The sequence below is a fragment of the Borostomias antarcticus genome (genome assembly GCF_949987555.1).
Source record: "Borostomias antarcticus genome assembly, chromosome: 4".
NCBI classification, from domain to species: domain Eukaryota; kingdom Metazoa; phylum Chordata; class Actinopteri; order Stomiiformes; family Stomiidae; genus Borostomias; species Borostomias antarcticus.
The window spans coordinates 23,041,506-23,063,291 of record NC_140237.1 but is presented as its reverse complement, the minus strand read 5'-3'; the positions used below and the strand labels follow the sequence as shown (position 1 = coordinate 23,063,291).

Here is a 21,786-nt window from a genome sequence, read left to right as displayed (position 1 = left end):
GTAGAGTAGAGTACAGCAGAGAAGAGTAGAGCAGAGAATAGTAAAGTAGAGAAGATTATAGTAGAGCAGAGTGGAGCAGAGCAGCGTATAGTATACTAGAGCAGAACAGAGCAGAGTAGAGTAGAGCAGAGTATAGTAGAAGCAGAGTATAGTAGATACAGGGTAGAGCAGAGTACAGTAGGGCAGTGTATAGTAGAATAGAGCAGAGTAGAGACAGAGTAGAGCAGAGCAGATTATAGTATAGTAGAGCAGAGTAGAGCAGAGCAGAATATAGTAGAAACAGAGTAGAGCAGAGTATAATAGAGACAGAGCAGAGCAGAGTAGAGCAGAAACACTGTAGCAGAATCTACTCATGAGGTTTGGTGTTTATGTTAGCTCTCTGAACTGTACAATGGGACCCATTTTAGCTGTTTCTCCCCAAAAATAGTATTTTTGAATTGTGTGTGTGTGGAAAGAGAGCAGGGACCAGGATATAAATAATGTCAGTTTGCGTCTGACAAACACTAATATAACATCTGGCCTTGACCTTGGGGTAATGTTTAGGATAGGATTTTGCACTGATCCATCCTCCACACAGTCAAACTCCACACCCAATACCCTAGTCCCCGTCTAGAAGAGAGCCTTGCTTTACACACAGCCCTCGAAAAGCAGACTTTAATTAACAGGCTATTAAAAGTTACTCTGGAACAGGAAATGAGGGGGCCTCAGTGTTCTGCCTCAGCTTTCTCCCTGGTGTGAATCAAACAGGAACCCCTCATAAGCCTCCACAATCTGGGCCTGGCTGGGGCTGGGGCTGAGATTGAGGCTAGGGCTGGGGCTGGGGCTGGCCAGTATGATAAATGAGCCTGGGCCTCTGGACTCCACGTGCAGAGCTATTGCAGAACCAAGCTTACTGAATGCACCAGCCTGGAGAAATAGGCTGTATCTGTGTCTAATCCTGTGAACAGATGGGTGCATTTGAGCTTCCTCTCAACATCATGCCAAATTAACAACCGACCTCGTTCCTAATAAACAAAACTTCAATCAAGTCATAAAAGAACCCTGATGAATAGATATTGTCAATCATCCAAGTTGACCTTTCAAACTGTATTCACTTTTGTTTTTTTATGGCATTTCATTAAACTAATGAAAAACACATCATTTGAATTTGTCCGTTTTTTGGGGTGGGGGGCTTGTATTTGAACAAACTGAGATTTATAGTAAAATCCTTGGACTAGTAGAAATAATAGGGGCCACGTGTAGACTCACTTATTTATGTTAGCCATTTATGTTCATGTATGTCTCATTAGTATAACAAATCACAAACAAAACGAGGCGAGGTGTATTTCATTCCCCATGCAGTCTGTGTTTTAGGAAGGGACCTCATCTGATTGTCTGACGGCGTTGGGGGGTGTTGGGGCTTCAGGTAGGACAGCGCTGAGGTGTAAACAGGGGTCAGGATCCCCTCCCCCCTCCTGAGTGAGGCCGATACGGTCCTCATCATCAGCTGAGTCACGGCCGCCTCGCTGCCCTCCCTCTGTCAGATAAATGAGGGCCTTTGCAACCCGGTCCGTGGGGGTGGTGGTGGGGGGGGGGAGGGGTAACAGCTGTCCACAGGCCGGGGCAGCAGCTGAGGACGACGGGCGCATACGTGAGGACAGCTGTCGCCACTTCATCACCACGCACGCCACATCTGCCCGCCGGGGCAACGCGACGGGATTTCCCTCTCTCCGTCTCTCTCTTTTTCTCTCATATACATGTATGTATATGTCTCTCTCTCTTTCTCTCGTATACATGTATGTATACGTCTCTCTCCATCTCTGTCTTTCCTTACACTAACACCTTCTCTGTCGGTGTGTGCCTCGCAACATTCCTCCAGCCCCTAGTCCACCCGCTGAATATGAAGACTCGAACCCCTTTCGACCACGGAGGGAGCGGTCAGTCCTGTCCGCCCAAGCTGCCGCCGCGAGGCGATGCCGTCAGAGACGTGAGAGACTCAGAAGACCATCGGCGTCACGTCGCAGCATTTGCGTACAAAGGCTTCGCGAGGGTGTGCCGTCCGTTAGGGTCTATCTACAGTACAGGGCTCTACTAGCGCATTGTGATTACTAGAGCTGGTCGGTGCTGTGTCTGAGAGGTGTGTGTGTGTGTGTGTGTGTGTGTGTGAGAGAGAGATCAGAGTCCGTGGCCTGATGCTCTACCTGCCCTTCCAGAGGGGGCGCCGCTGGTCGCCACTGTACCTGCTGAGGCCGCGGCTCCGGCTGGGGCGGTCAGGGGCGAGGGGGAGCCCACCGGGGTCGAGGGGTTGGATGGAAAACTACTGCTGGTGTGGTCAGGAGAGTAAATCTGTGGAGAGAGAGAAAGAGGGAGAGAGGGAGGAGGGGAGGGATGGATGGAGAGAGAGAGAGAGAGAGAGAGAGAGAGAGAGGGAACGCAGACAAAGAGAAGAGGTCCGTCAATAAGCGCACGCGGCCCTTTAAAAATCACAACCTGTTGTCTCTCCATACTTTTTTTTTTTTTTTTTAACAGCCTGCGTTGTTGCGTTGCCAGGCTGAAATTGCCTCATCAATTCTGGGAATTTTACTACGGCTGAGCCCGTAAAAATGGTCAGCGCATACATATGGGCCTTTAACTGTGTGCGGTTTCTTCAGTAAAAGGCAAAAAAAAAAAAATAGTGTGTTACAAACACAATATTCCCTCCGACACCCTCGCACCATAACAAGCTCCTTCCTCCCACAACTGTAGTCTGTGTGGACCCTGCTCTTCACATGGTGAGCAGGGCAGCAAATGACACCGTTAGGGTTACTTGACTGTATCCTGTCAGGGGGAGATGTCTGTATCTCACCCCTGAAATAAAACCACGGGAACAAAGCAAGTGAAAATCGTTTAAGGCCAAAGTGTTCTGAAATCATTCCTTTAATCCCATTAATATCTTTCTTACATGCCCCATATATAAATCCACTGTGGAGCTCTAGATAAGGGTAGGTAGACAGGAGAGGGTGAGAACTAGCCAGAGAGAGAGAGAGAGAGAGAGAGAGAGAGAGAGAGTGAGAGTGAGAGTGAGAGAGAGTGGGAGAGAGTGAGTGAGTGAGTGAGTGAGTGAGAGAGAGAGAGAGAGAGAGAGATAGAGAAAGAGTGAGAGTGAGAGTGAGAGAGAGAGAAAGAGAGTGAGAGGCCATCATTAATCCCTCAGGAGAAGAGGGTGTTTTTCTAAAGCCTGGGTTATACTCCCAAACGGACGCGTTTGTGGACAGCTGCGGACATGTAGGGGTTCTGTTTATACTGCTCCCGTAGTCCACTTGGAGGACGCGGCGGTTGGTGCTCTCATAGCGTAGAGGGCGTGAGGACTAGTACGTACGTGCCCGTCACAAAAAACGTGAGGCCCTCGGATGTCCACACAGAGAGCCTCCGCGTACACCCTTTGAGGATGACATTAAATCCCGCGGCCCCTCGGGAACTCGCGGACACGGAAAGTATAACCAGGGCACTTCAGCCTGTCTGACGAAGCCCTCTCCTGAGACCACTGGTCATCATGGCAGAGATGCTCCGATGATATGATCCCAGTCCGAGTGGAACCAATCACACTTCATACGGTACAAACAGACGTCAAGACACAATGGAGCAGGCCTGTATATCAGCTATGATGAAGCAAAGTCTATCAGGTCGGTGGACGTCAGTGACCTCGGGTGGCAACGTCTCTCCTCTTTGGGGGGTAAAGCTCTGGTCAGTGAGTTTTCAGCAGGGATGATGTGTTTCTGAAGTACAGAGATTACATCTTTTAAACTACCACTGGGATTTAATTTGTTGAGACAAATGCTGGATTAAAGCACACAACACATCCCAGATTTTTTCCCTTTCATAAGAGGATATTTGGTGCCATAATGGGAAATGTCTCATAGAAACCAGGGTATTAAGATTTGATTCCAACTAATTAGCAGAGACAAACAATAAATCCACTGGGATTTCTCTTCCAAGTGAGGTTTGAATTTAACTCTGAGACAACCATTTTCATAGAGACAAAACACTCACTATCGATAATCTCCTCATTCAATCTTGATCCTAGCTTTGTGTTTTAATCAAATTTGAGAATCCAACTAGGGGCTTGGTTATCACATTTTGTTCAGTGAGTCCAAAGCATGATTCCTGTGAGGACTTTGAACGTGTTTCAACTCCCAGTGATTTCAAAATGTTCTGCGATAGAAACATTTCTAATTTCGCAGTGTCTTTAACATGAGGCACTCGATTCTGAGAAGATGCAAAGACCATTCACTGTGATCACTAGTGTGTGTCTCCAATCAATGGGACTCAAAAAAAAAAAAACTCTGCAAATCTCCCTTCTTTCCAAGGACGGGCTGTCTATAGCCGTGACTCCTGACCCTGCAATATATGACTGACCATTCTTCTCCTCCACGGCTTCTCCTGCCGCATTCAATCTGCAACACAACTCATTTTACCAACAACAAATAAAGCTCCGCCCCCTCATCGGTCACGCTCCCCCGGGCGGCGGGGGGCCAATAAGCACGGCCCATTTAAAAGGGGGCTGGAACAAAAGCTCCACAAAGGGCGGCCTGCAGAGTTGAGCCACAGCAGTTAGACCCCCCCCCCCCCCCCCACACACACACACACATCCCCGCCCCGCGTCTCACCCCGGCCCAACCGTGTCAATTTCACTGCAGCTTTGTCATGCTAATAGAATTGAGTCTGCGAATACAAAAAGACTTAATTTCTGATTATCATTCCTCCCACACAGACTTTGTCTGCCGCTCCACTTCCCCAATGTAAATCCATTAGGGTTTTTACACCATACATCTCCATTTCCTCAGGAGAAAACACTGTGAAAAGCACTTAATTTCTCCTGAGGTATATTACTGGGTTGGAGATGTAGTTCTTCTGAGATATAATAAGCCTGAAAAGGGAAGAAGAGAGGAGTCTTCCTTCTCCGGGAGTGTTTAGAGTGAGCTCTACTACAAGCCAAACACTCTGATGATGCATTACAAGACGCCACAATTACCAAGGCTTGATTATCCAAACTGGTGTATAATCCATAGGCTTTGGGAATGTTTTTTACATACAATTCCTTTTCTTGTGTACTTTGAGATTAAGACCACAATTATCCAGGCTTAGGCCCAAAAACAACTTCAAACAGATCCCCTGGGCTTATTTAATCAGTGTTCAGTATAGCACTTAATACCCAGCGGGAACTCGCCAGGGCGTAGTTTTAAGAGGGAGAAGCCGGCCATTATTCCAACGCACTCTCAATTTACCCGACAATGAAGATAACACTTCAGCTTTAACGTGAACAATGGTGGACATTAACACAGGGGTATCCATCCTCAACATCCACAACAGCTAGACGCTTCAAACAAACCGCCGTTAAAAGGGAGCGCAATTTTGCGTGGACTACGGATTTGGGAGCCCATTTATAATGGACAACAAATGGCTTTTATAGCCACAAACGAACAACCCTCGGTAAATCGCAACATGGGCTTTGATATTAAATCTCGTCTAAACGGTTCCCCCCTCGCTGGGGCCTGACGGGAGGGGGGGTGGGGCTACTCACCGAAGCCAGAGCTTTGCCCAGCGCGTCTCCGGTCTGCGAGCTGGTGACGTTCCCCCGCGTCGCGGCAGCTACAACAACACAGGAAGAGAGGGGCTTTTTAATACCGAGCTCAGACACAGTCAAGAGGTCACCGACCCCGGCGTGCAGCTAGCCGCCTGCCTGACCCGCCGCCATTAAAGGCTAGATGTTCACCACAGATTACATTGTGTAGTCGTCACGTAGATACATTTTAAGCGGCGACCGAGGGTTTTAAGCCGCCCCCCCCCGCCCCTCCCCTCCGCCCGCCACACACAAACAGACGCCGTACCCATGATCCCCTCGGTAGCGTTAACCGTCGGGGTGTGCGTGGCATTGACGAAGGGCGAGGTGCTGGCGTTCCCGCGATGGAAGCTGGACATGGGAGGAAGACTTGCGCTGATGTCCGAGGGAGAGACCGAGTGCGGGGGGTAGTTCTGAAAAACACACACAGAGGGGAACACGGGACATTTTGCTCAGCTGTCTGTTTCAAGTCCCCGGCGTGTTATGAGAGTGATGCTATGGAGAGGAGAGACAGAGGAGTACGGACACAGGTAGACAAAGAGAGACAGAGGGAGAGAGAGGGAGAGAGAGACAGAGAGAGAGGGAGAGAGAGAGAGAGGGATGGAGGGAGGGGGAGAGAGAGAGAGAGAAAGAGAGAGAAAGAGAGAGAGAGAGGGAGGGAGGGAGAGGGTGAGAGAGAGAGGGGGTGGGGGGGGGCTTGGCTGGGCAGCAGCTGCAGCCTTCCTGTGACTCCCAGCCAGCAGACAGAGCGGGGAAGATCAAACGCTGATACAGCGAGGGTCAGTAGTGTCCCTCACGGATAATGACCAGACAGACACCAACATGAAATAGAGAGATAGTAAGAGGGAGAAAGGTACACACATGCACGCACACACACATGCATGCACACACACACACACACACATGCTCGCTCTCACGCACTCATGCACGCACGCGTACACACACACACACACGCACACACACACACACGGTGTAGGCTCCAGCGTTGTGGGAGGGCAGAGGGGTGGGCTGAGGCCAGATAAGACCTGGGCGCTGAATACACAATCAGACATTCACGTCGTGTGTGTGCGCCGGCCCATTATAATCAGACAATTAGAATTCATTCGAATTTAAAATTGTATTCTCTGTGGTGTGGAGATCACCAGCTACAGGGACGCTTACCAGGCGGTCGTGCGATTGCAGGTTGCCGTAGTTCCCAGACTGCGGCATGTGAGATGAGGATCCTCCCAGCATTCCGCCGTAGCCGGGCTGGCTGATCCCATTGGATGAATTCCACGGGTCGGAGGAATTGTGGGTCCCGTCTAAACGGAACAACGCCAGAGATCAGTTGAAGTCAAAGTCTATTTACGGCCGCATTCCAACTCGTTATCGTCAGCGGACGGGAACACTCGCTATCGGATTGCGGGGAGGCATCCGTTTAGTTTCAGTTTGGGCCAAATCTAGTTTACGTATAATTCAATATGTGCGAGCCCCCATGAAAAAAATCAACACACACACACACAGCTTGATTATGAGAGCTGGGAGAGTCCTCTCCATGGAGGTCACCCCCCTCTCCGAGTCGGGGGGCGCGGGGGGGGTCTTCTGAGGGTCTGGTCCTGGGACTGAAACACTAGCCATGTTCTGGGCACAGCTGAGATAACACTAAGCCTCCCTCAGCTAACAGAAAGCTCTGCTTCAGCATCCCCTCGATGAGCACACACACACATACACGCACGCGCACACGCACGCACACAGTTGAATAGAGTTCAAACTGACAATTCACTTTTAGCTACACCAGAGACAGTAACAGAGCATGATGTGAGAACTACTGTATATTTGTCTTGCAACATTTGATCGTAGTCCACGGTCAATCAGCGAGTATACCAGATATAAACAAAGACTGAGGTTCAGAACAACTACAATCACAGTGCCAGGACTAATGCTGCTTCGCTTGGCCCCAAAACAGTAACAGCAGTCAGAAGAGCTCATGGCTGGAAAGTGGGGTTAAAGTCAGAATCACTCACCGAAGAAAGTGCTTGCGAACATACCGCTGGGAGGCTTGGGAGACGAGTAAGACGGGGAGTCTCTGTTGAAGTCCTCCGAGTTCGGAGACGGTGCGTACACCTGCCAAGAGTTAAAAAAAAACAAAAAAAAAACAGACCACCATTAGCAAAGAGGAACAGCGTGAGGTTCACAGAGCACTGCTGCATTCTGGGACGGGTCCAACTCATTACGCTCCGAGATCGGAGCGCTCTCCATGGCGGCGGTAGCATAATGAGAGCGGGGATGAATAAGCAGACGAATGGGACCGATCCCTGCAGCCTCCGAACAGCGCTAATATATCTCGCGGTCCCAGAGGGCGTCTTGGTCAGGTATGAAAACCCGCCTAATTTACCTACGAAATAGACAAACTAGACTAATTCCAAACAGGCTAATTCCACCCAGCGTCTCAAACGATTACAGGGGAAGTCGTTGGGAAATCACGACTGTGTCCAGAGCCAGAACCACACATCTTTTTAATGAATTTAGCGAGCCCGCGCTCCACCGAGCCGTTGTACGTGCTTCAGCAGCTGGGCTCATTTGGGGGAGTGGAGGGGAGGTGTTCAGAGAGGGAGCAGTGGATTACAGGGGGGACTGTTTGCATTTCAGATTGTCTCAGCTCTAATGGTGGTATAATGACACTGGCTCACACGCTTAGAATAAACATTGCAAATTACACTGCGCCAAATACATGAAATCAAATATGAGGAGAGAGGAAAAAAACAATCATGGGGGATTCTTGTGCCTTTCTTTATTTTGATACCTGTGAGCTGAGGGGAGAGAGGGAGGGGCCAGAGCAGGTTTGGGGTACAGTGAGGGAGGGGTCAGAGCAGGTTTGGGGTGCAGTGAGGTAGAGGTCAGAGCAGGTTTGGGGTACAGTGAGGGAGGGGTCAGAGCAGGTTTGGGGTACAGTCAGCTGGGTCTGTGCCAGGCTGGACAGGAGGATCAAAGGAACAGTAGGCCAAACACCAGACTCATACTTTATCCACTCCAGATGGAGAGATGGAAGGACAGAGAGAGAGAGAAAGAAAGAGAGAGAGAGAGAGAGGTTGTGTAAAGTCAACGCACTACAGAAAAGGCCGGTTCCTAACTGTTCCCATTACAAATCACTACCAGACTTGTCACCCCCCCACACACACACCAGCCCACACACACACACACACACACACACACACACACACACACACACACACACACACACACACACACACACACACACACACACACACACACACACCAGCCCCCCCCCCCCCCCTTACTTTTTTTTTTTTTTATGTCATTTTTTAATGACATAAAAAACAGTAAAAACAGCTTAAACCTCAAAGGTTTCTGTCTGATGCCATATGAAGCATATGAACTGCGAGATGTTGTGTGAGAGCTTCAAATAAAGTTCGATTATCATTGAAACCAAATGATTGATGCTACACTAACACACAAACATGTGCCCAATATCAACTATTTAAGCACCCAGTCAGCTTGGCTAACACCGGGCCATGGGGTCATGCTGAGCGAACAGTGTGGAGCCACGCGATTGGCTTTGACTGTAACTCCAGCACCCTGGGAGGAAGGGCCGGGGGGGCTCTCCGGGGTGCTCTGGCCCGCACATGTGACCCAGGGTGTGTGGGGACGCCCGTGGTAGTTATCCCCGGTTAGCCTCGCGCAGGAGACCGGGCTTTGTCTGTGTCTGAGCCTCAATGGGCAGCATATGGCGCGGATAATGCTAATTGTCCCCCTTTATCCTGAGCTAACCAGTCAAGGCATTAATAAACCATCCCAAACACCGGGGCGTCTCATTCCGCCGGCCCCTCTGAGAAGAGAGGGCCCGCCTGGGCTTCCTTTTACCTGGGCAGTAATTAGAGAGATGTCAGTCACACACGCGGGGCTCCTGGCCCGGTGCTGCACTCGCTACCTCAGTCGTTTTGACCAGCGCTGCTTTGCGCCTGGGATAACTTTTTTTTATCCCTTAAAGAAAGACTGTGTATCCCCACCAAGAAGTTAAAACGTGTTTGAAAAAAAGAAAATCAGTAGCTGTAATATCCCATCACTCACTTCACGTCGGTGGTGGATACGGAAGTATTCTGTCTGTCCTTGTACATCAACAAGCTATTATTTCTACTGGCAGGTTGTATGAATGAGGTCAACCCTGGCGGTACTTTCTTCCATCAGATCTATGCCTCATCTCAGCGGCGCAATGAATCCCTCCACACCTTCCCGCCTGCCAGCCTGGAACACACCTACCTGCCTTTGATCGCAACACCACACCAATCAAGACAGCACATGGGAGAACCATTAAACTGTCAACATAAGGATACACCAAATGACGACGAGGGGGGGGGGGGGGCAGCTCTTAGAAATAAAAAATGATTACGACGGAGAAACCGGGCCAACAATGGAAGAAAGAAAAGAAAATCCTAAAAGAGGGAGAGGATCTCAAAGCTGTGGGCCCGCGAGTGACAACAGCACATCCTGTCCTGTCTCTGCGTGTCACTGTACGGAATCAAACCATGCCTGAGGCCTTTTCTTTTCAAAGTCCAAATCTAACACACGTATAAAGGCTAAATGGCACGCAGCTCCGACACAATGGCCCCCCGTTCCAGCGGAGGCCCCTCGGTCTGACGGGACACGTCCCCCATCTCGGCCCCCGCTACCTGTCAAAGCTTTCAAGATGACGCTTCAAGCCTGAGGCTTTTCATGCACAGAAAAAAACGGTCCCCGGATTTAGGGCTCACGGGGAAAAAACAACTTTTGAAAGAGCAAGCTGCACTCTATTCTGAATGAGGTGATACATGGGCTCCTAGCCTGTTTAAGGAAAGCTGTCAATGTGTTTCTGAAACACTCTGGAGGAGAAATTCAGAGTTGTTTTCCTGGGCTGTAAACACCCATTTCAGATTTCCCAGGGCGAGTTGGAAAACGGTCATTTTCCGGATGTTTCCTCTTTGCACAGTTTGCACTTGATGGATTTGAAGTCGGGAAAGGCCACACCTTAGATAATTATACTCCCACCTTTCAAAACCTCCAAAATATTTTAATTCTCCTGGATCTTGGCCGACTAATTTTATGGTACTGGAGGACACAAAGGAAATTAAACAATTCACACGCCATAAAACACAGAATTCAAAGACTTAAGGGCTCTGACCATAAAACGAATAATTGTGCTACCTCATACCCTATTTGTGAGTTTTGGTGACATGCAGAAAATTAAACTATCATCCATTTCCTTTCACAAAAAAACAAAAGCCTCGAAAACTTGGTATTGGTTATTTATCGACTTCTTCAGATCGTAAAGCTCAACTCTGACCCACATGCTCTCAATTTTCTCCTAGTCACACACCCCTGTTAGCAAGCCTGGCAATACTTAATATAAAAAGATCAAAGTGATCCTTTGTGCTTCAGGATCAAAGGGAATGGTCCTAATGGGGTATGAAGATGGCTGAAAAATTAGTCTGAGCAAGATGACCTTTTAAAAGTGAATCTGACAACGGTATAGAATTATTCAACCCTCTATTACTTTGGTAGAACCACCCTCTCGAGGACAGTAGAACACTGAGCAGTGAGCACTTCACAGCTGCTTCATATAAAGACGGGCATGTGACACTGTTAAAATAATGTCATAAAATAAAAACAAAATCTAAATGTTCTAGTAAGTAGGATGAATGAGGCTCTTAAGATATCTGGGGTGAACTTTTTGGACGGAGCGGAGAGGGAGAGGGTGTTTCAGTGTTTTGACTTTCTCTAGAGAGGATCTGCTCCACATCAATTATGGAATGGGGGGAAGCGCTCTCTCCTCATTTCTGGTTCAGCGGCCGAGCCAGAGGTCAGAGGTCAGCACCTAGACTCTGTCTTACACCTGCCACACCAACACTACAAACATCCAGGCAAACTATATTTCCCTCAAATGCAGGCACACACACACATACACACACACACACACACACACACACAACCCGCACATGCAGTACACACACACTCATAGACACTACACACACACTACCCGTACACTCTCACAATACCCGCACACACACACACACACACACACACACACACACACACACACACACACACACACACACTACACGCACACACTCACACACATACACTCCACACACAATGATTCACCCACATAAATGCACAACGCACACAATCACACTCCCCGAAAAAAAAAAGAGTTGTTTTCAGAAGAACACAAAAATCAAAGAGTGTGTTACTGAAAAGTCCAGGAATCACATCAGGCTCCCTGTGGAGCGAAGAATGCTGATGTGATTAAAAACAGATGGAATAACAGCAACGCTGGTGCTCGGAGCTCAATCTGCAAACAGGAAAGTCAAACCTCAACAGGCAGCCTCTCTGCCTTAATCATTCCCAGAATCCCACTTGCTATTATTCCGACCAAGTCTCAGTTCTGAGCCGACCAGCCAGTAAAAATAAATTCAGTGCTACAAAAACTCAATTTTCAGTCTATCACACTGATTAAGTCTGTCTACATAAGAGAAGCCAGAGTATAACCTGATGGTTTTAACGTTTGACATCAAAGTAAACCACATGCAAGATTCTTTTCTTTAAAAAAAAACATATATATATATATAAAATCTCTATTTATAATAGAACATCATATCAATAACATGCATCACATCTATAAAATGCAAAAGTATGTGCTTGCTTCGGTAAGTGTTGACCTCTTTGATTATGTGTACTTGCTGAAAAAAGTTTCTAATTCTGACAGTACAAGTCATACTTCTGAGGTATACATGGAAATGAATTGTGCTGTCACACAGCTGTAACTGAGGTAACGGAAAATCTGCCTACAGAGGATTGAGGGACACACACGCACGCACACACACACACACACACACACACACACACACACACACACACACACACACACACACACACACACACACACACACACAAAAGCAGAGAGAGAGGGACTGGACTGGATTGAGTCGTGCACCATGCTGTGCAGCCGGACACTAGTACAACTCCCCTCCCAGCCCAGCGGACGATTACACACACTCTCCCTTTCTCTCTCTCTCTGTCTCTCTCTCCCTCGCACACTAACACACAGACACACAAATACACAACACACACACTCTGACAGCCGAAAGAACTCACCGATTTACCGTTGTAGTAATACATTAAGGAGTTGCTGCCCATTCCAGGGACAGGGTAGGCGCAATACATGATAGCTTCAGCAATTACAATGATGGCTCCAGCAAGTGTACTGTTTCACTGCTTGCTCCCCAGACATACATCCAACCCGTTGAAAAGGGACTAATTCTTACAGCACTGGCCCTCCACACATGGATCTACTCAGAGGAAACTTATGCAAAGCAGGGCTGAACCACTCGGCGCTGCGTTAGGGGGGTGGCTGTGACAAGGGGCGGGGCAGATATGGTTCTTCCCCTTAAGCCTCATAAGTGCTGAGGCACAGAGGAAAAGAGGGGGGGGGGGCGGGGGAGTAAAAAGATAAAGCAGGAGGGGGGGGGGGGTGACAGAAAACAAACGCGTGAGCGGATTTAGAGAGAGAGAAAAATGTATAACTCCAAGGATAAAAAAATGATAGGATTTTCTGCAGGGCAACCCCAATGAACTGGAACTAGACAACTAGAACAATTTACTTTTAGGCAGGATATTGTTTATTTGGGTTATTCAAGGGCAAAACAAATTGCTGCGTCGATAAGTGCTGTAAGCGTGCTCTCTCATACAGGTTTTAATCTTGGGTGGGCTCCTCTTTTGTTTTTCTAATGATTAAATTAGCCTGCTAGCGGTGAGGTCGAATTCAGGGGTAGGGTTTCTCCAGCTAAACAACCATCTGGCTGGAGGTTTAAAACCTGTTCCCACACTCAACAATTGTGCCAATTAGCAACCAAACATGGGAAAGCGGACACTCGACATGGAAAGAAGACCTTAAATTGAATCCTGGTTTTATTTCCCTGCGGGATGCAGAGAGGGAGGAAGTTAGTTTTGCCAGTGAAAGTGTACATGTACGGTGTACTGTACACTGTTTCCACAGAGTGAGTTTACTGTATACTACATACATTAGACTTTCTTTGTTGTTAGTATGACCCTCTGGTCTGGCTTTCACTGTAAACAGAGAGGGATGTTAAATATGCAACAGCTGCGAGATGCCCTGGCTGTAGCGTCAGGCTACATGACCATGATGCTCCAGTTCCTCCAGCCCTGAGGACCTCAGACACACAGACCAAGGAGGATCAAGGGGAAGACCACCACATGCACAGACAGACAGACAGACCAGGGAGGCTCAGAGGAAAGACCCACCACACAGATAGACACACAGACGGACGGACGGACGGACGGACGGACAGACAGACAGACTGTGTCTGGGGGAGAGGAGAAGAGAGGAGAGGGGAGGAATGGAGAGCAGAAGAGAGAGGGGTGGAGTGGAGAGCAGAGGACAGAGGGGAGGAGAAGGGAGGGAGGGAGTAGAGGAGCGGAGGAGAGAGGAGAGGAGAGAGGAGGGGAGGAGAGGCAGAGCTCTGACCCGGGTGCCAGAGAGAGACACTTTAAAGCCCACTCCATCCAGCCTCCATGGAGCCTTTCATGTCTGCCACTGGCAGCTTCCTGGACTAAACACAGGCCTGTGGGACCCATTCAGAGTATTATTGTTCTAGAAAGATGAAAGCCTCCCTTTACCCAGAAAACTATGCTTTATTATGTTTTTTCCTTTGGTTTCTATTATTATTTATTCCTCTTTCTTCTCTGAGATTCTTTTAAACTCTTCCAAGGCACTGGCTCTACGTGCTGGTACCACTTTATATCTGGAGCCTTTTCAAGTTGATGCTTTAAGGAAAATTGCCATGATAGAAGTGTGTTTGAAGAGTCGAAAAAAACGAGTCCAGACACAGAGGACCGCGAGGAGAAAAAAAGGACATGAAAGCCCAAAGAGAGCGAGGAAAGAGAAGCGGACACTAAATTGGCAGGAGAGCACATGCGTTGATCACAACAAATACGGCGTACAGTACAGAATGTAAATTGCCTTAAATGGGCATATCCTCCTTATCTTTCTAATCTCTCTAGGTCATCCTCGGACGAGCCCTCCCATCGGCGCTTTCAGTCATCCCGATCCTCCGTGTGTCTGGCTAGCTTGCCGGAACTTTCCGCTCCTGCGTCTCACCTAAGCACGCCTACGTACGTTGGTGTTAATGGATTTCATATATGAATGTATAAGCAGTGCTACCTAACAAATCCCCTCTGTTAAAGGAGTAGTAGTAGTAGTAGTAGCTTCTTGTCTTTGAAATCGAGAGTTTAACATGTTTTTGAATGATTTTTCAAGGTGCCCACCCACATCCATTGTATGACCTAAACGTGGTAGAGCAATTATCAACTTTCTCAAAAGTGCTAGTTTTGTTAACGTTTTGATCTGAACCATTGTATATGATCATAAGTAACCTTAAAACAGGGCTAAACATGATTTTTCCCTCTACTACTCCTTTAAGTACTATGGGAAAACATCGATGCTGTGTCCTCCTCAGCCGGCGTTGATTCTTAGGGACGCTCTCCTCCGAGTTAGGGTAGGAGATCCCCATCCCAAACGCCAGACGAGACCTTCTGGTCCAGGCCGATACCAACCAGCTGCCCTTCGCTCATGTCATCCAGGTCTAAACCGGACCCTCACTGACCCTTCAGCATCTAGGGGGACCACAGCCTACTCAGCCTAGAGGTGAACACAACCAGTACGCATCCAGAGTGGGCCACGCCTGACAGCATTTTGAATTTTACCCATTTTGGCAGACGCTTTTATCCAAAGCGATGAGCTGGAGTTGGGGTTAAGTAGGCATGGACTGATGGGGAAACCACTTTGTCAAGCGGCCTTGCCCGGTCTTGAACCAGCGACCTCGGTTCATTGGTCGGATGCTACCTGCCTACCGCCACAAACTTCCTGTTTTGACCGACCATCCGTCCACCTGCTCACTCAACCTTCTCTGACCACACAACAGCCACTAGGGGTGGGGGCTCCTTGGGGGTGGGGGATGGGGCTTGTTTTGATGGTGAATAAGACCTGAGAAAATCCACGTGCTGAGGTCACCTCCATCACACGCATGGATTTAACTATGATGTCATGAGACAGGGGGATTGTTTCCTGTAAGAAGATCTGGTTTTCATTAGGGGAGTGTGCAGAGAGAAGGGTGGGGTGGGGTCTCTTAATCTCTGTGAACCCCCCCAGGAGGAGTTCATAGCAGAGTTACTGCCCGCAGAGAGCATTGGCTTGCCTTGCCTTAATTAGGCATTCAATACACACTCACCGTGGTGATTTATGACTGAAAAACGTTGACAAAGCAGACGTGTTTCCTCATTGGTAGGCAGTTCCAGACAGACCACAGGTTCAGTTTAGAGACGTTAGAATCTCCAACTGCTGCAGCTATAGCTACAGGAGGAGTTCCCCTGGCACCCTGATTTCCCTAATGCTTTGTACTGTATGTGCACAGTGCTGCGGAGGGTTTGGTGGCAGGAAAAAGCTATTTATAAAGCAGGCTGGCTGGGGGCACGCACGCACGCACACACGCACACACACGTTTCCAGTCAAGCGTGCACATGCACAAACCCAAGCAGTCGCACGCACACGCACACAAACATAACAATGTTGGCTGACTATGACCTGAGATCCAGGAGAGGCTACCGCACGAACACAGATACACACACGCTCGCTCGCACGCACAGAAAACACAGTCACCCTACCCTCCCAACAGGTCACTCAAAAGACTACAGGCCCCGAAAAGACCGACAGTTATTTTCTATGACCCTCCCTTTCCCTCTGGATCTCTCCCACTAGAAAACACAGGCCCTCTGCATCTCTTATCCACATGCAATCTCCACCACATTCCCGACTGACCACAGTCACACTCCACCCAACTCCCTTTATCTACGCTGCCGTTAGTCATCCAACAACCGCAGAGACAAACACATGAAGAAGAAAAAAAAGCCAGTGTACCAGGGCTTTTGAAGCTTTTTGTTTGTTTAAAGCCATCACCACAAAGGACGCTGAACTATCCCCGTACGGTCATTTATGAATCTGCCCTGCCTCTGCTCAGAAAGGGCAAAACCAAATGACTTCACGGATGTCAAAACTAAAAAGACTCACTGTATGTCTTTATCTTTTCATGCAAACACTATAATCCAATAAGCATGACTAAATCCTGAGCATGTAGGGCACTGTGTGTTTGACCCAGGCTGTGGCTGGCCTCCCCATGCCCCCCCCCCCCCACCCCAGTACTCCCGTAGCTGGGGACAGTGGGTCAGTAGTGTGGCGTGTGTGTGTGTGTGTGTGTGTGTGCGCGCGCTGGGCTTCCAGCCTGCCAATACACAACCAGACAGCTCAACGAGCTCCAATCCAATCACAGGGTTCTGACTCCAGCATGGCGAAGAGGAGAAATCCCCGCCCCCCTCCCCCCGTCCCCTGCGTCTGGCTAACCAGCCACTTAACCAGCCGGGCTTCGGGCTGGACCCTCTCAAACGTGCCGGTCTGGGGGCGAGCCGCTACCCGCGTCCGCCAACGCTCTCAGCCCAGGCCAGCGGGTCCGGCCGGGTCCAGACGCCCTCGGAGCGCCGTGCGGTGTCTCAGCCCAGTGTCTCATCACTGGTGATTGTTAGCAGAGCTTCCCGCCGGCCGGGCCAGTGCACTCAGGCAGGGGCCAGCGTAAGTCATTTACAACAGGCCGGAATGTGAGTAATGACTTTAATCTGTGCATTAATTTCTGCTCCTCTGTTCTTTTAACTGTGTTTTCTCCCCAGAGATGAAAGCCGAGGGGTCTCTGGCCTGCTCCGTTATCTCCGCCCCTCGCGTCCGTGGTGAGTTTGAACAAGCCGGGCGGAGATAAACACGTGAGTCCCCCGCGGTGGCACGGCTCTGCTCAGGATCACACCCGTCAGGCCAGGACGACATCTGTCTTAATCAGCTATCTGATGAGCTCATTTCCAGAGGGTCTACACACACACACACACACACACGCACACACACACACACACACAGTCAGACAGTCACTTAGTCACACACACACACACGCGCACACACACACACACACACACACACACACACACACACACACAGTCAGTCAGTCAGTCAGTCAGTCTCACACACACACACAGACACACACACACACACACACACACAGACAGACAGACAGACACACAGACACACGCAGTCAGACAGTCAGTTAGTCACATATACACACATATATACACACATACACACACACACACACACACACACACACACACACACACACACACACACAATCAGTCAGTTAGTCAGTCAGTCTCACTCACACACACACAGTCAGTCAGTCAGTCAGTCACACGCACGCACGCACGCACGCACGCACACACGCACACACACACACACACACACCCACACACTGTTGTCCAGAGCCTGCCACACTGCCCCCTGGTGGCTGACCTGGTGACCTGACAGGGCTGAGAAGTGTCAATAGCTGGTCTGGAGCCACAAGATGAAGGGAAAAACACACAAATATACGCACAACTGAGCAATGACGGTTGGCTGTAATGTTGCCCAAGTCACTCCCCCAAATTATGACATGTCAACTACATTACAGTGACCAGCGGTCTGCATTGAGGTGGTCATGTTAAAAATGACATGTGATGTTAAACTCAGTACCAGGGCTAATTGTGTGACAGAAATACAAACCTACATACAAGCCTGCAGTGGAAGCTGATGAATGCAGAGGGTAAGTCATCAGGGACTGTGAAATAACTAACAATGAGAGGACAGAGATCGGTTGGGGACTGAGTCTGGATGAAAAAGCCACATCAAACAAGTCTGGTCTTTTTTTCCCCCCCGCTGTATTTGCACAAGGCTTCGCTGACGTGCTTCATCCCCAAGGAGCGTCTATTCACCAGATGACCCCGTGCTTCGCCAGGCCCCGAACTGCTGAGCTTCAAAGACAAAACAAAAGAGGGAGCTGCATTTCCCCCCCCCCCCTCCCCACCGCAGTACCCGGCTCCACCTGCAGGTGGCAGTCCAAGCGACATCCACGTGCCTACAATAGGCGAGCAGAGGCTGAAGTCACTGAGTTCTAAGGAGGCAGACGCACACACGCACACACACATAGAGCAGAGAGAGAGAGAGAGAAGGTGACGGGGAGAGAGAGAAGACGAGGAGGGAGAGAGGGGGAGAGGAAGAAGATATCCTCTGAGTGTCATTCAGACGACTGCACTGCGAGGCAAAGCCGTACGTCTTAGTCTCACACCCCCAGAGCAGAGACCTCCGCTCCTCCTCCTCCTCCTCCTGCCTCCGTCCCCGTCCCCCTGCTAAGAGGGAGGCTCCCAGAAACAGGAGTGTCGGAGTGATCTGTCAAAAAAGGAAATGACAATCTTTTTTGTCATTCACAGCCAGGGTTCTCGCTTGCAAAAGTCCCCGAAGGGGGAGTCGGTTCCACCCTCCCACCCCCCTCCCTCCCTCTCACCCCGCCACTTTCACTCCTCCTCCGGCCCAACGCCACCCCCCTCAACGCCAGTGTGGCCAGGGAGGAAGTGTCACATCAAGCCGCCGTGCCGCTGACAAGGGCGCGTAAAAAAAACAAAAAACAGGCTATTTACACACGCGCACACGCGCACACACACGCACACACAACAGCCATGCCCTCCCAGCTACACATGAATATCCTACAATATACAGCTTTACCCCAGGAGCCAACGAGCCTGTGTCTCTCTCTCTCTCTCTATCTCTCTCTCTCTCTCTCTCTCTCTCTCTCTCTGCTGTCCCCCTGTCAGTCGGGTCCTCAGCACAGGTGCCCACGCATCTGCCCGTCAGCGTCCGTGCTCAACGCTACCCCGCCGCCGCCACCGCACAGCGGGCTGTCCGTCCTATGACAGCGCGGCATGTCCTTCAGGCAGGGAAGCTTTAATGTAGCTGCTTTCTGTGCTACATGATCGGTTTTTGCTATGCGCATGTCCTCGGTCCATCTAGACTTCAAAGGAACAAAGTGCTAATCAGGCAGAAACGCTGCTTATCACGCTTGCTGATAAAGTCGATTTGTCAGTCACATAGCACGCACATTGACACATACACACACAAGCATGCATGTACACACACACACACACGCACGCACACACCCTCACACACATACGCCGAAAAGCACAGAGGTAGGTTGGAGTGTAAAATGGGTTGCCGAAAAAAAGCAATAGGTCTATAAACATGTGCATGTTTCACCAGCTGGCCCTTCCTGATAGCCCCAACATCCTGGCACAGACTGCAGGGTAGGAACTTTAATGCACAGCGGATGTGCTTCTATAAATATTTTGATTCAAATATAAACCTCCATATATACAGTACACACGCATGCACACACACATACTGTACACGCACACACACACACACACACATCAGGCTCACATTTAAAACACAATCCTCTGATTCCAACTCAACTATTTTAAGGTGAGGTGGGGGTGGGGGGGGGTATGGAGGGGGGGGGGATGAAAAAGGCCAAGAGATTGAAATAAATAAAATAGGAGAGAACTCCCAGCAGGGGGAATAATGATAGGAAGCATTGTGTTCATTTTGTTTATCAAGCAGCTATTCAAGCCCCTGGTGAGGACCCGGTGCTTACACAAGCAAAAGCTTTCAGCAGCGTCTGCAGCTGCAGCCGGGCCTTCCAGGTAGGCTGCAGGCAACTCACACAGCTGCCCCCCCGGCAACCCAGCTCCCACAGCAGGTGCGGCGGCGCCTCCACACCTCTCCACACCACCAACCACCACCGACCAACCAACCAACCAACCAGCCAACCGACCAACCGTCACTCGGATATAGTGGCGTGCGAACCCCCCACGTCGTCGCTGCCGCAAACCCCGTCCACGTGCGTGCAAGCTGCCGCAACCTGCCTAATAGGCAATATATAACCTCTAAGCACCTCTAAGCAGCCCCTAGACACCCCACTACAGCTCATACCACCCCTATCCCACTAACACCTTCCACAGGCTCCCCATAACAGGCCCCCCCCCCCCCCCCCCCACCTAACAGCCGCCACCACCACTGCCGACTCAGCCAACACCCCCCCCCTTACAGCTCCCCAGCTACCAGAACCAGTCTCTGCCTTTACCTGTCGGAGATCAGAGAGGTGCTACGGTATACACACTCTGAATTTGAATGCCAGTGTCTGCCTATGTGTTCCACTGGGTCCCCCCCCACACACACACAAACACAAACTAATTCCACCCAGGCACAGCCCCTATCTGCTCCAGAGCGGAGTGACAGTAGGAGAAGCAGTATTTCTTCCAGGGCTCTGTCACTGTACTGTTATGAGTCACGCCAGTGCACCTGCGCGGGCGTGTGTTAAGTAGTGACAAATAAAAGCCCTGCGTCCATTTACACAACAAAGAGAGGTACCCCACAAGGCAACCAATCTCTCCCCCTCCCTCCCTGTCTCTCAGGGCACCCCCCCCCCCATACTTCACATGCTCAGGAAGGGGAAGACAGTGTGTTTTTCCTATGCCGCCTGTCTGACATGCTCCGTTCCCCGACAAGTATTCAAACACAAATTCGAGAGACAAAACAGATCGGTCTGTCTTTTATGTGGCGTGTCCCGCATTATTTTGATCTGGGAGAAGCTGCGGTAGAGCTCGGGATTATCACGGCTCCCGATAGCAAAGCCAGACTCCGAGCCGCCCCTCATCAAAGACCCTCTCTGTTCTCCGAGAGAGAAATCCCTTCCATCCACATACACAAAGTAAAAAAAAAAACAGGGACCCTCTATAACTCTGCGAACCGGTTGCTATTTCCTGCAGAAGGCGTTCGTTCGCTGGTGCCGGCGTCGTGAAGTCAAAGCGGGGGCTTAATGGAAGCTCAAAGTGGAGTATCCACCAGGGTTTTCACAATGAACATCTGACTTAGTGATTTATGCATATTAATGAGGACCGGCCCAGGCGGAGGCAAGATGAGCTCCACACTTCCTCTGCATCCTAATGTCTTCTGCTCCGCCGGGATTATTACCCATGGAAATTTCTCAGATTCTGCGCTATTAATCTCTGTCTGTCCTCCTGTTCGGCTACATAATGACTAATTAAACATCAAAAGCAGCAGTGGTGGGGATCCGTTCTGACAGCTCGGCTCCGCGCGCCCCTGCTCCCCGGAGAGACGCCGAGGAGGCCACACCGTGACAGGGCAGCCCCCCAAAAATCAATCACCCCAGTGCACACACACGTGCGCGCACGCGCACGCA

General features: G+C 49.8%; 1 protein-coding gene across 1 annotated transcript in view; it reads right to left on the bottom strand.

Annotated features, from left to right (window-relative positions):
- tcf12 (transcription factor 12) overlaps positions 1-21,786 on the bottom strand; it is a gene marked incomplete at its 3' end in the record, with an annotated part of 81,188 nt that overhangs the window by 9,462 nt on the left and 49,940 nt on the right. Inside the window, exons 9-13 of the mRNA XM_084436786.1 lie at positions 7,582-7,681; positions 6,740-6,879; positions 5,847-5,991; positions 5,540-5,607; positions 2,220-2,325 (exon numbers count right to left, since the gene is read on the bottom strand). Coding sequence (XP_084292912.1) covers positions 2,220-2,325; positions 5,540-5,607; positions 5,847-5,991; positions 6,740-6,879; positions 7,582-7,681 — 559 coding nt within the window. The remainder of the gene's footprint in view (positions 1-2,219; positions 2,326-5,539; positions 5,608-5,846; positions 5,992-6,739; positions 6,880-7,581; positions 7,682-21,786) is intronic.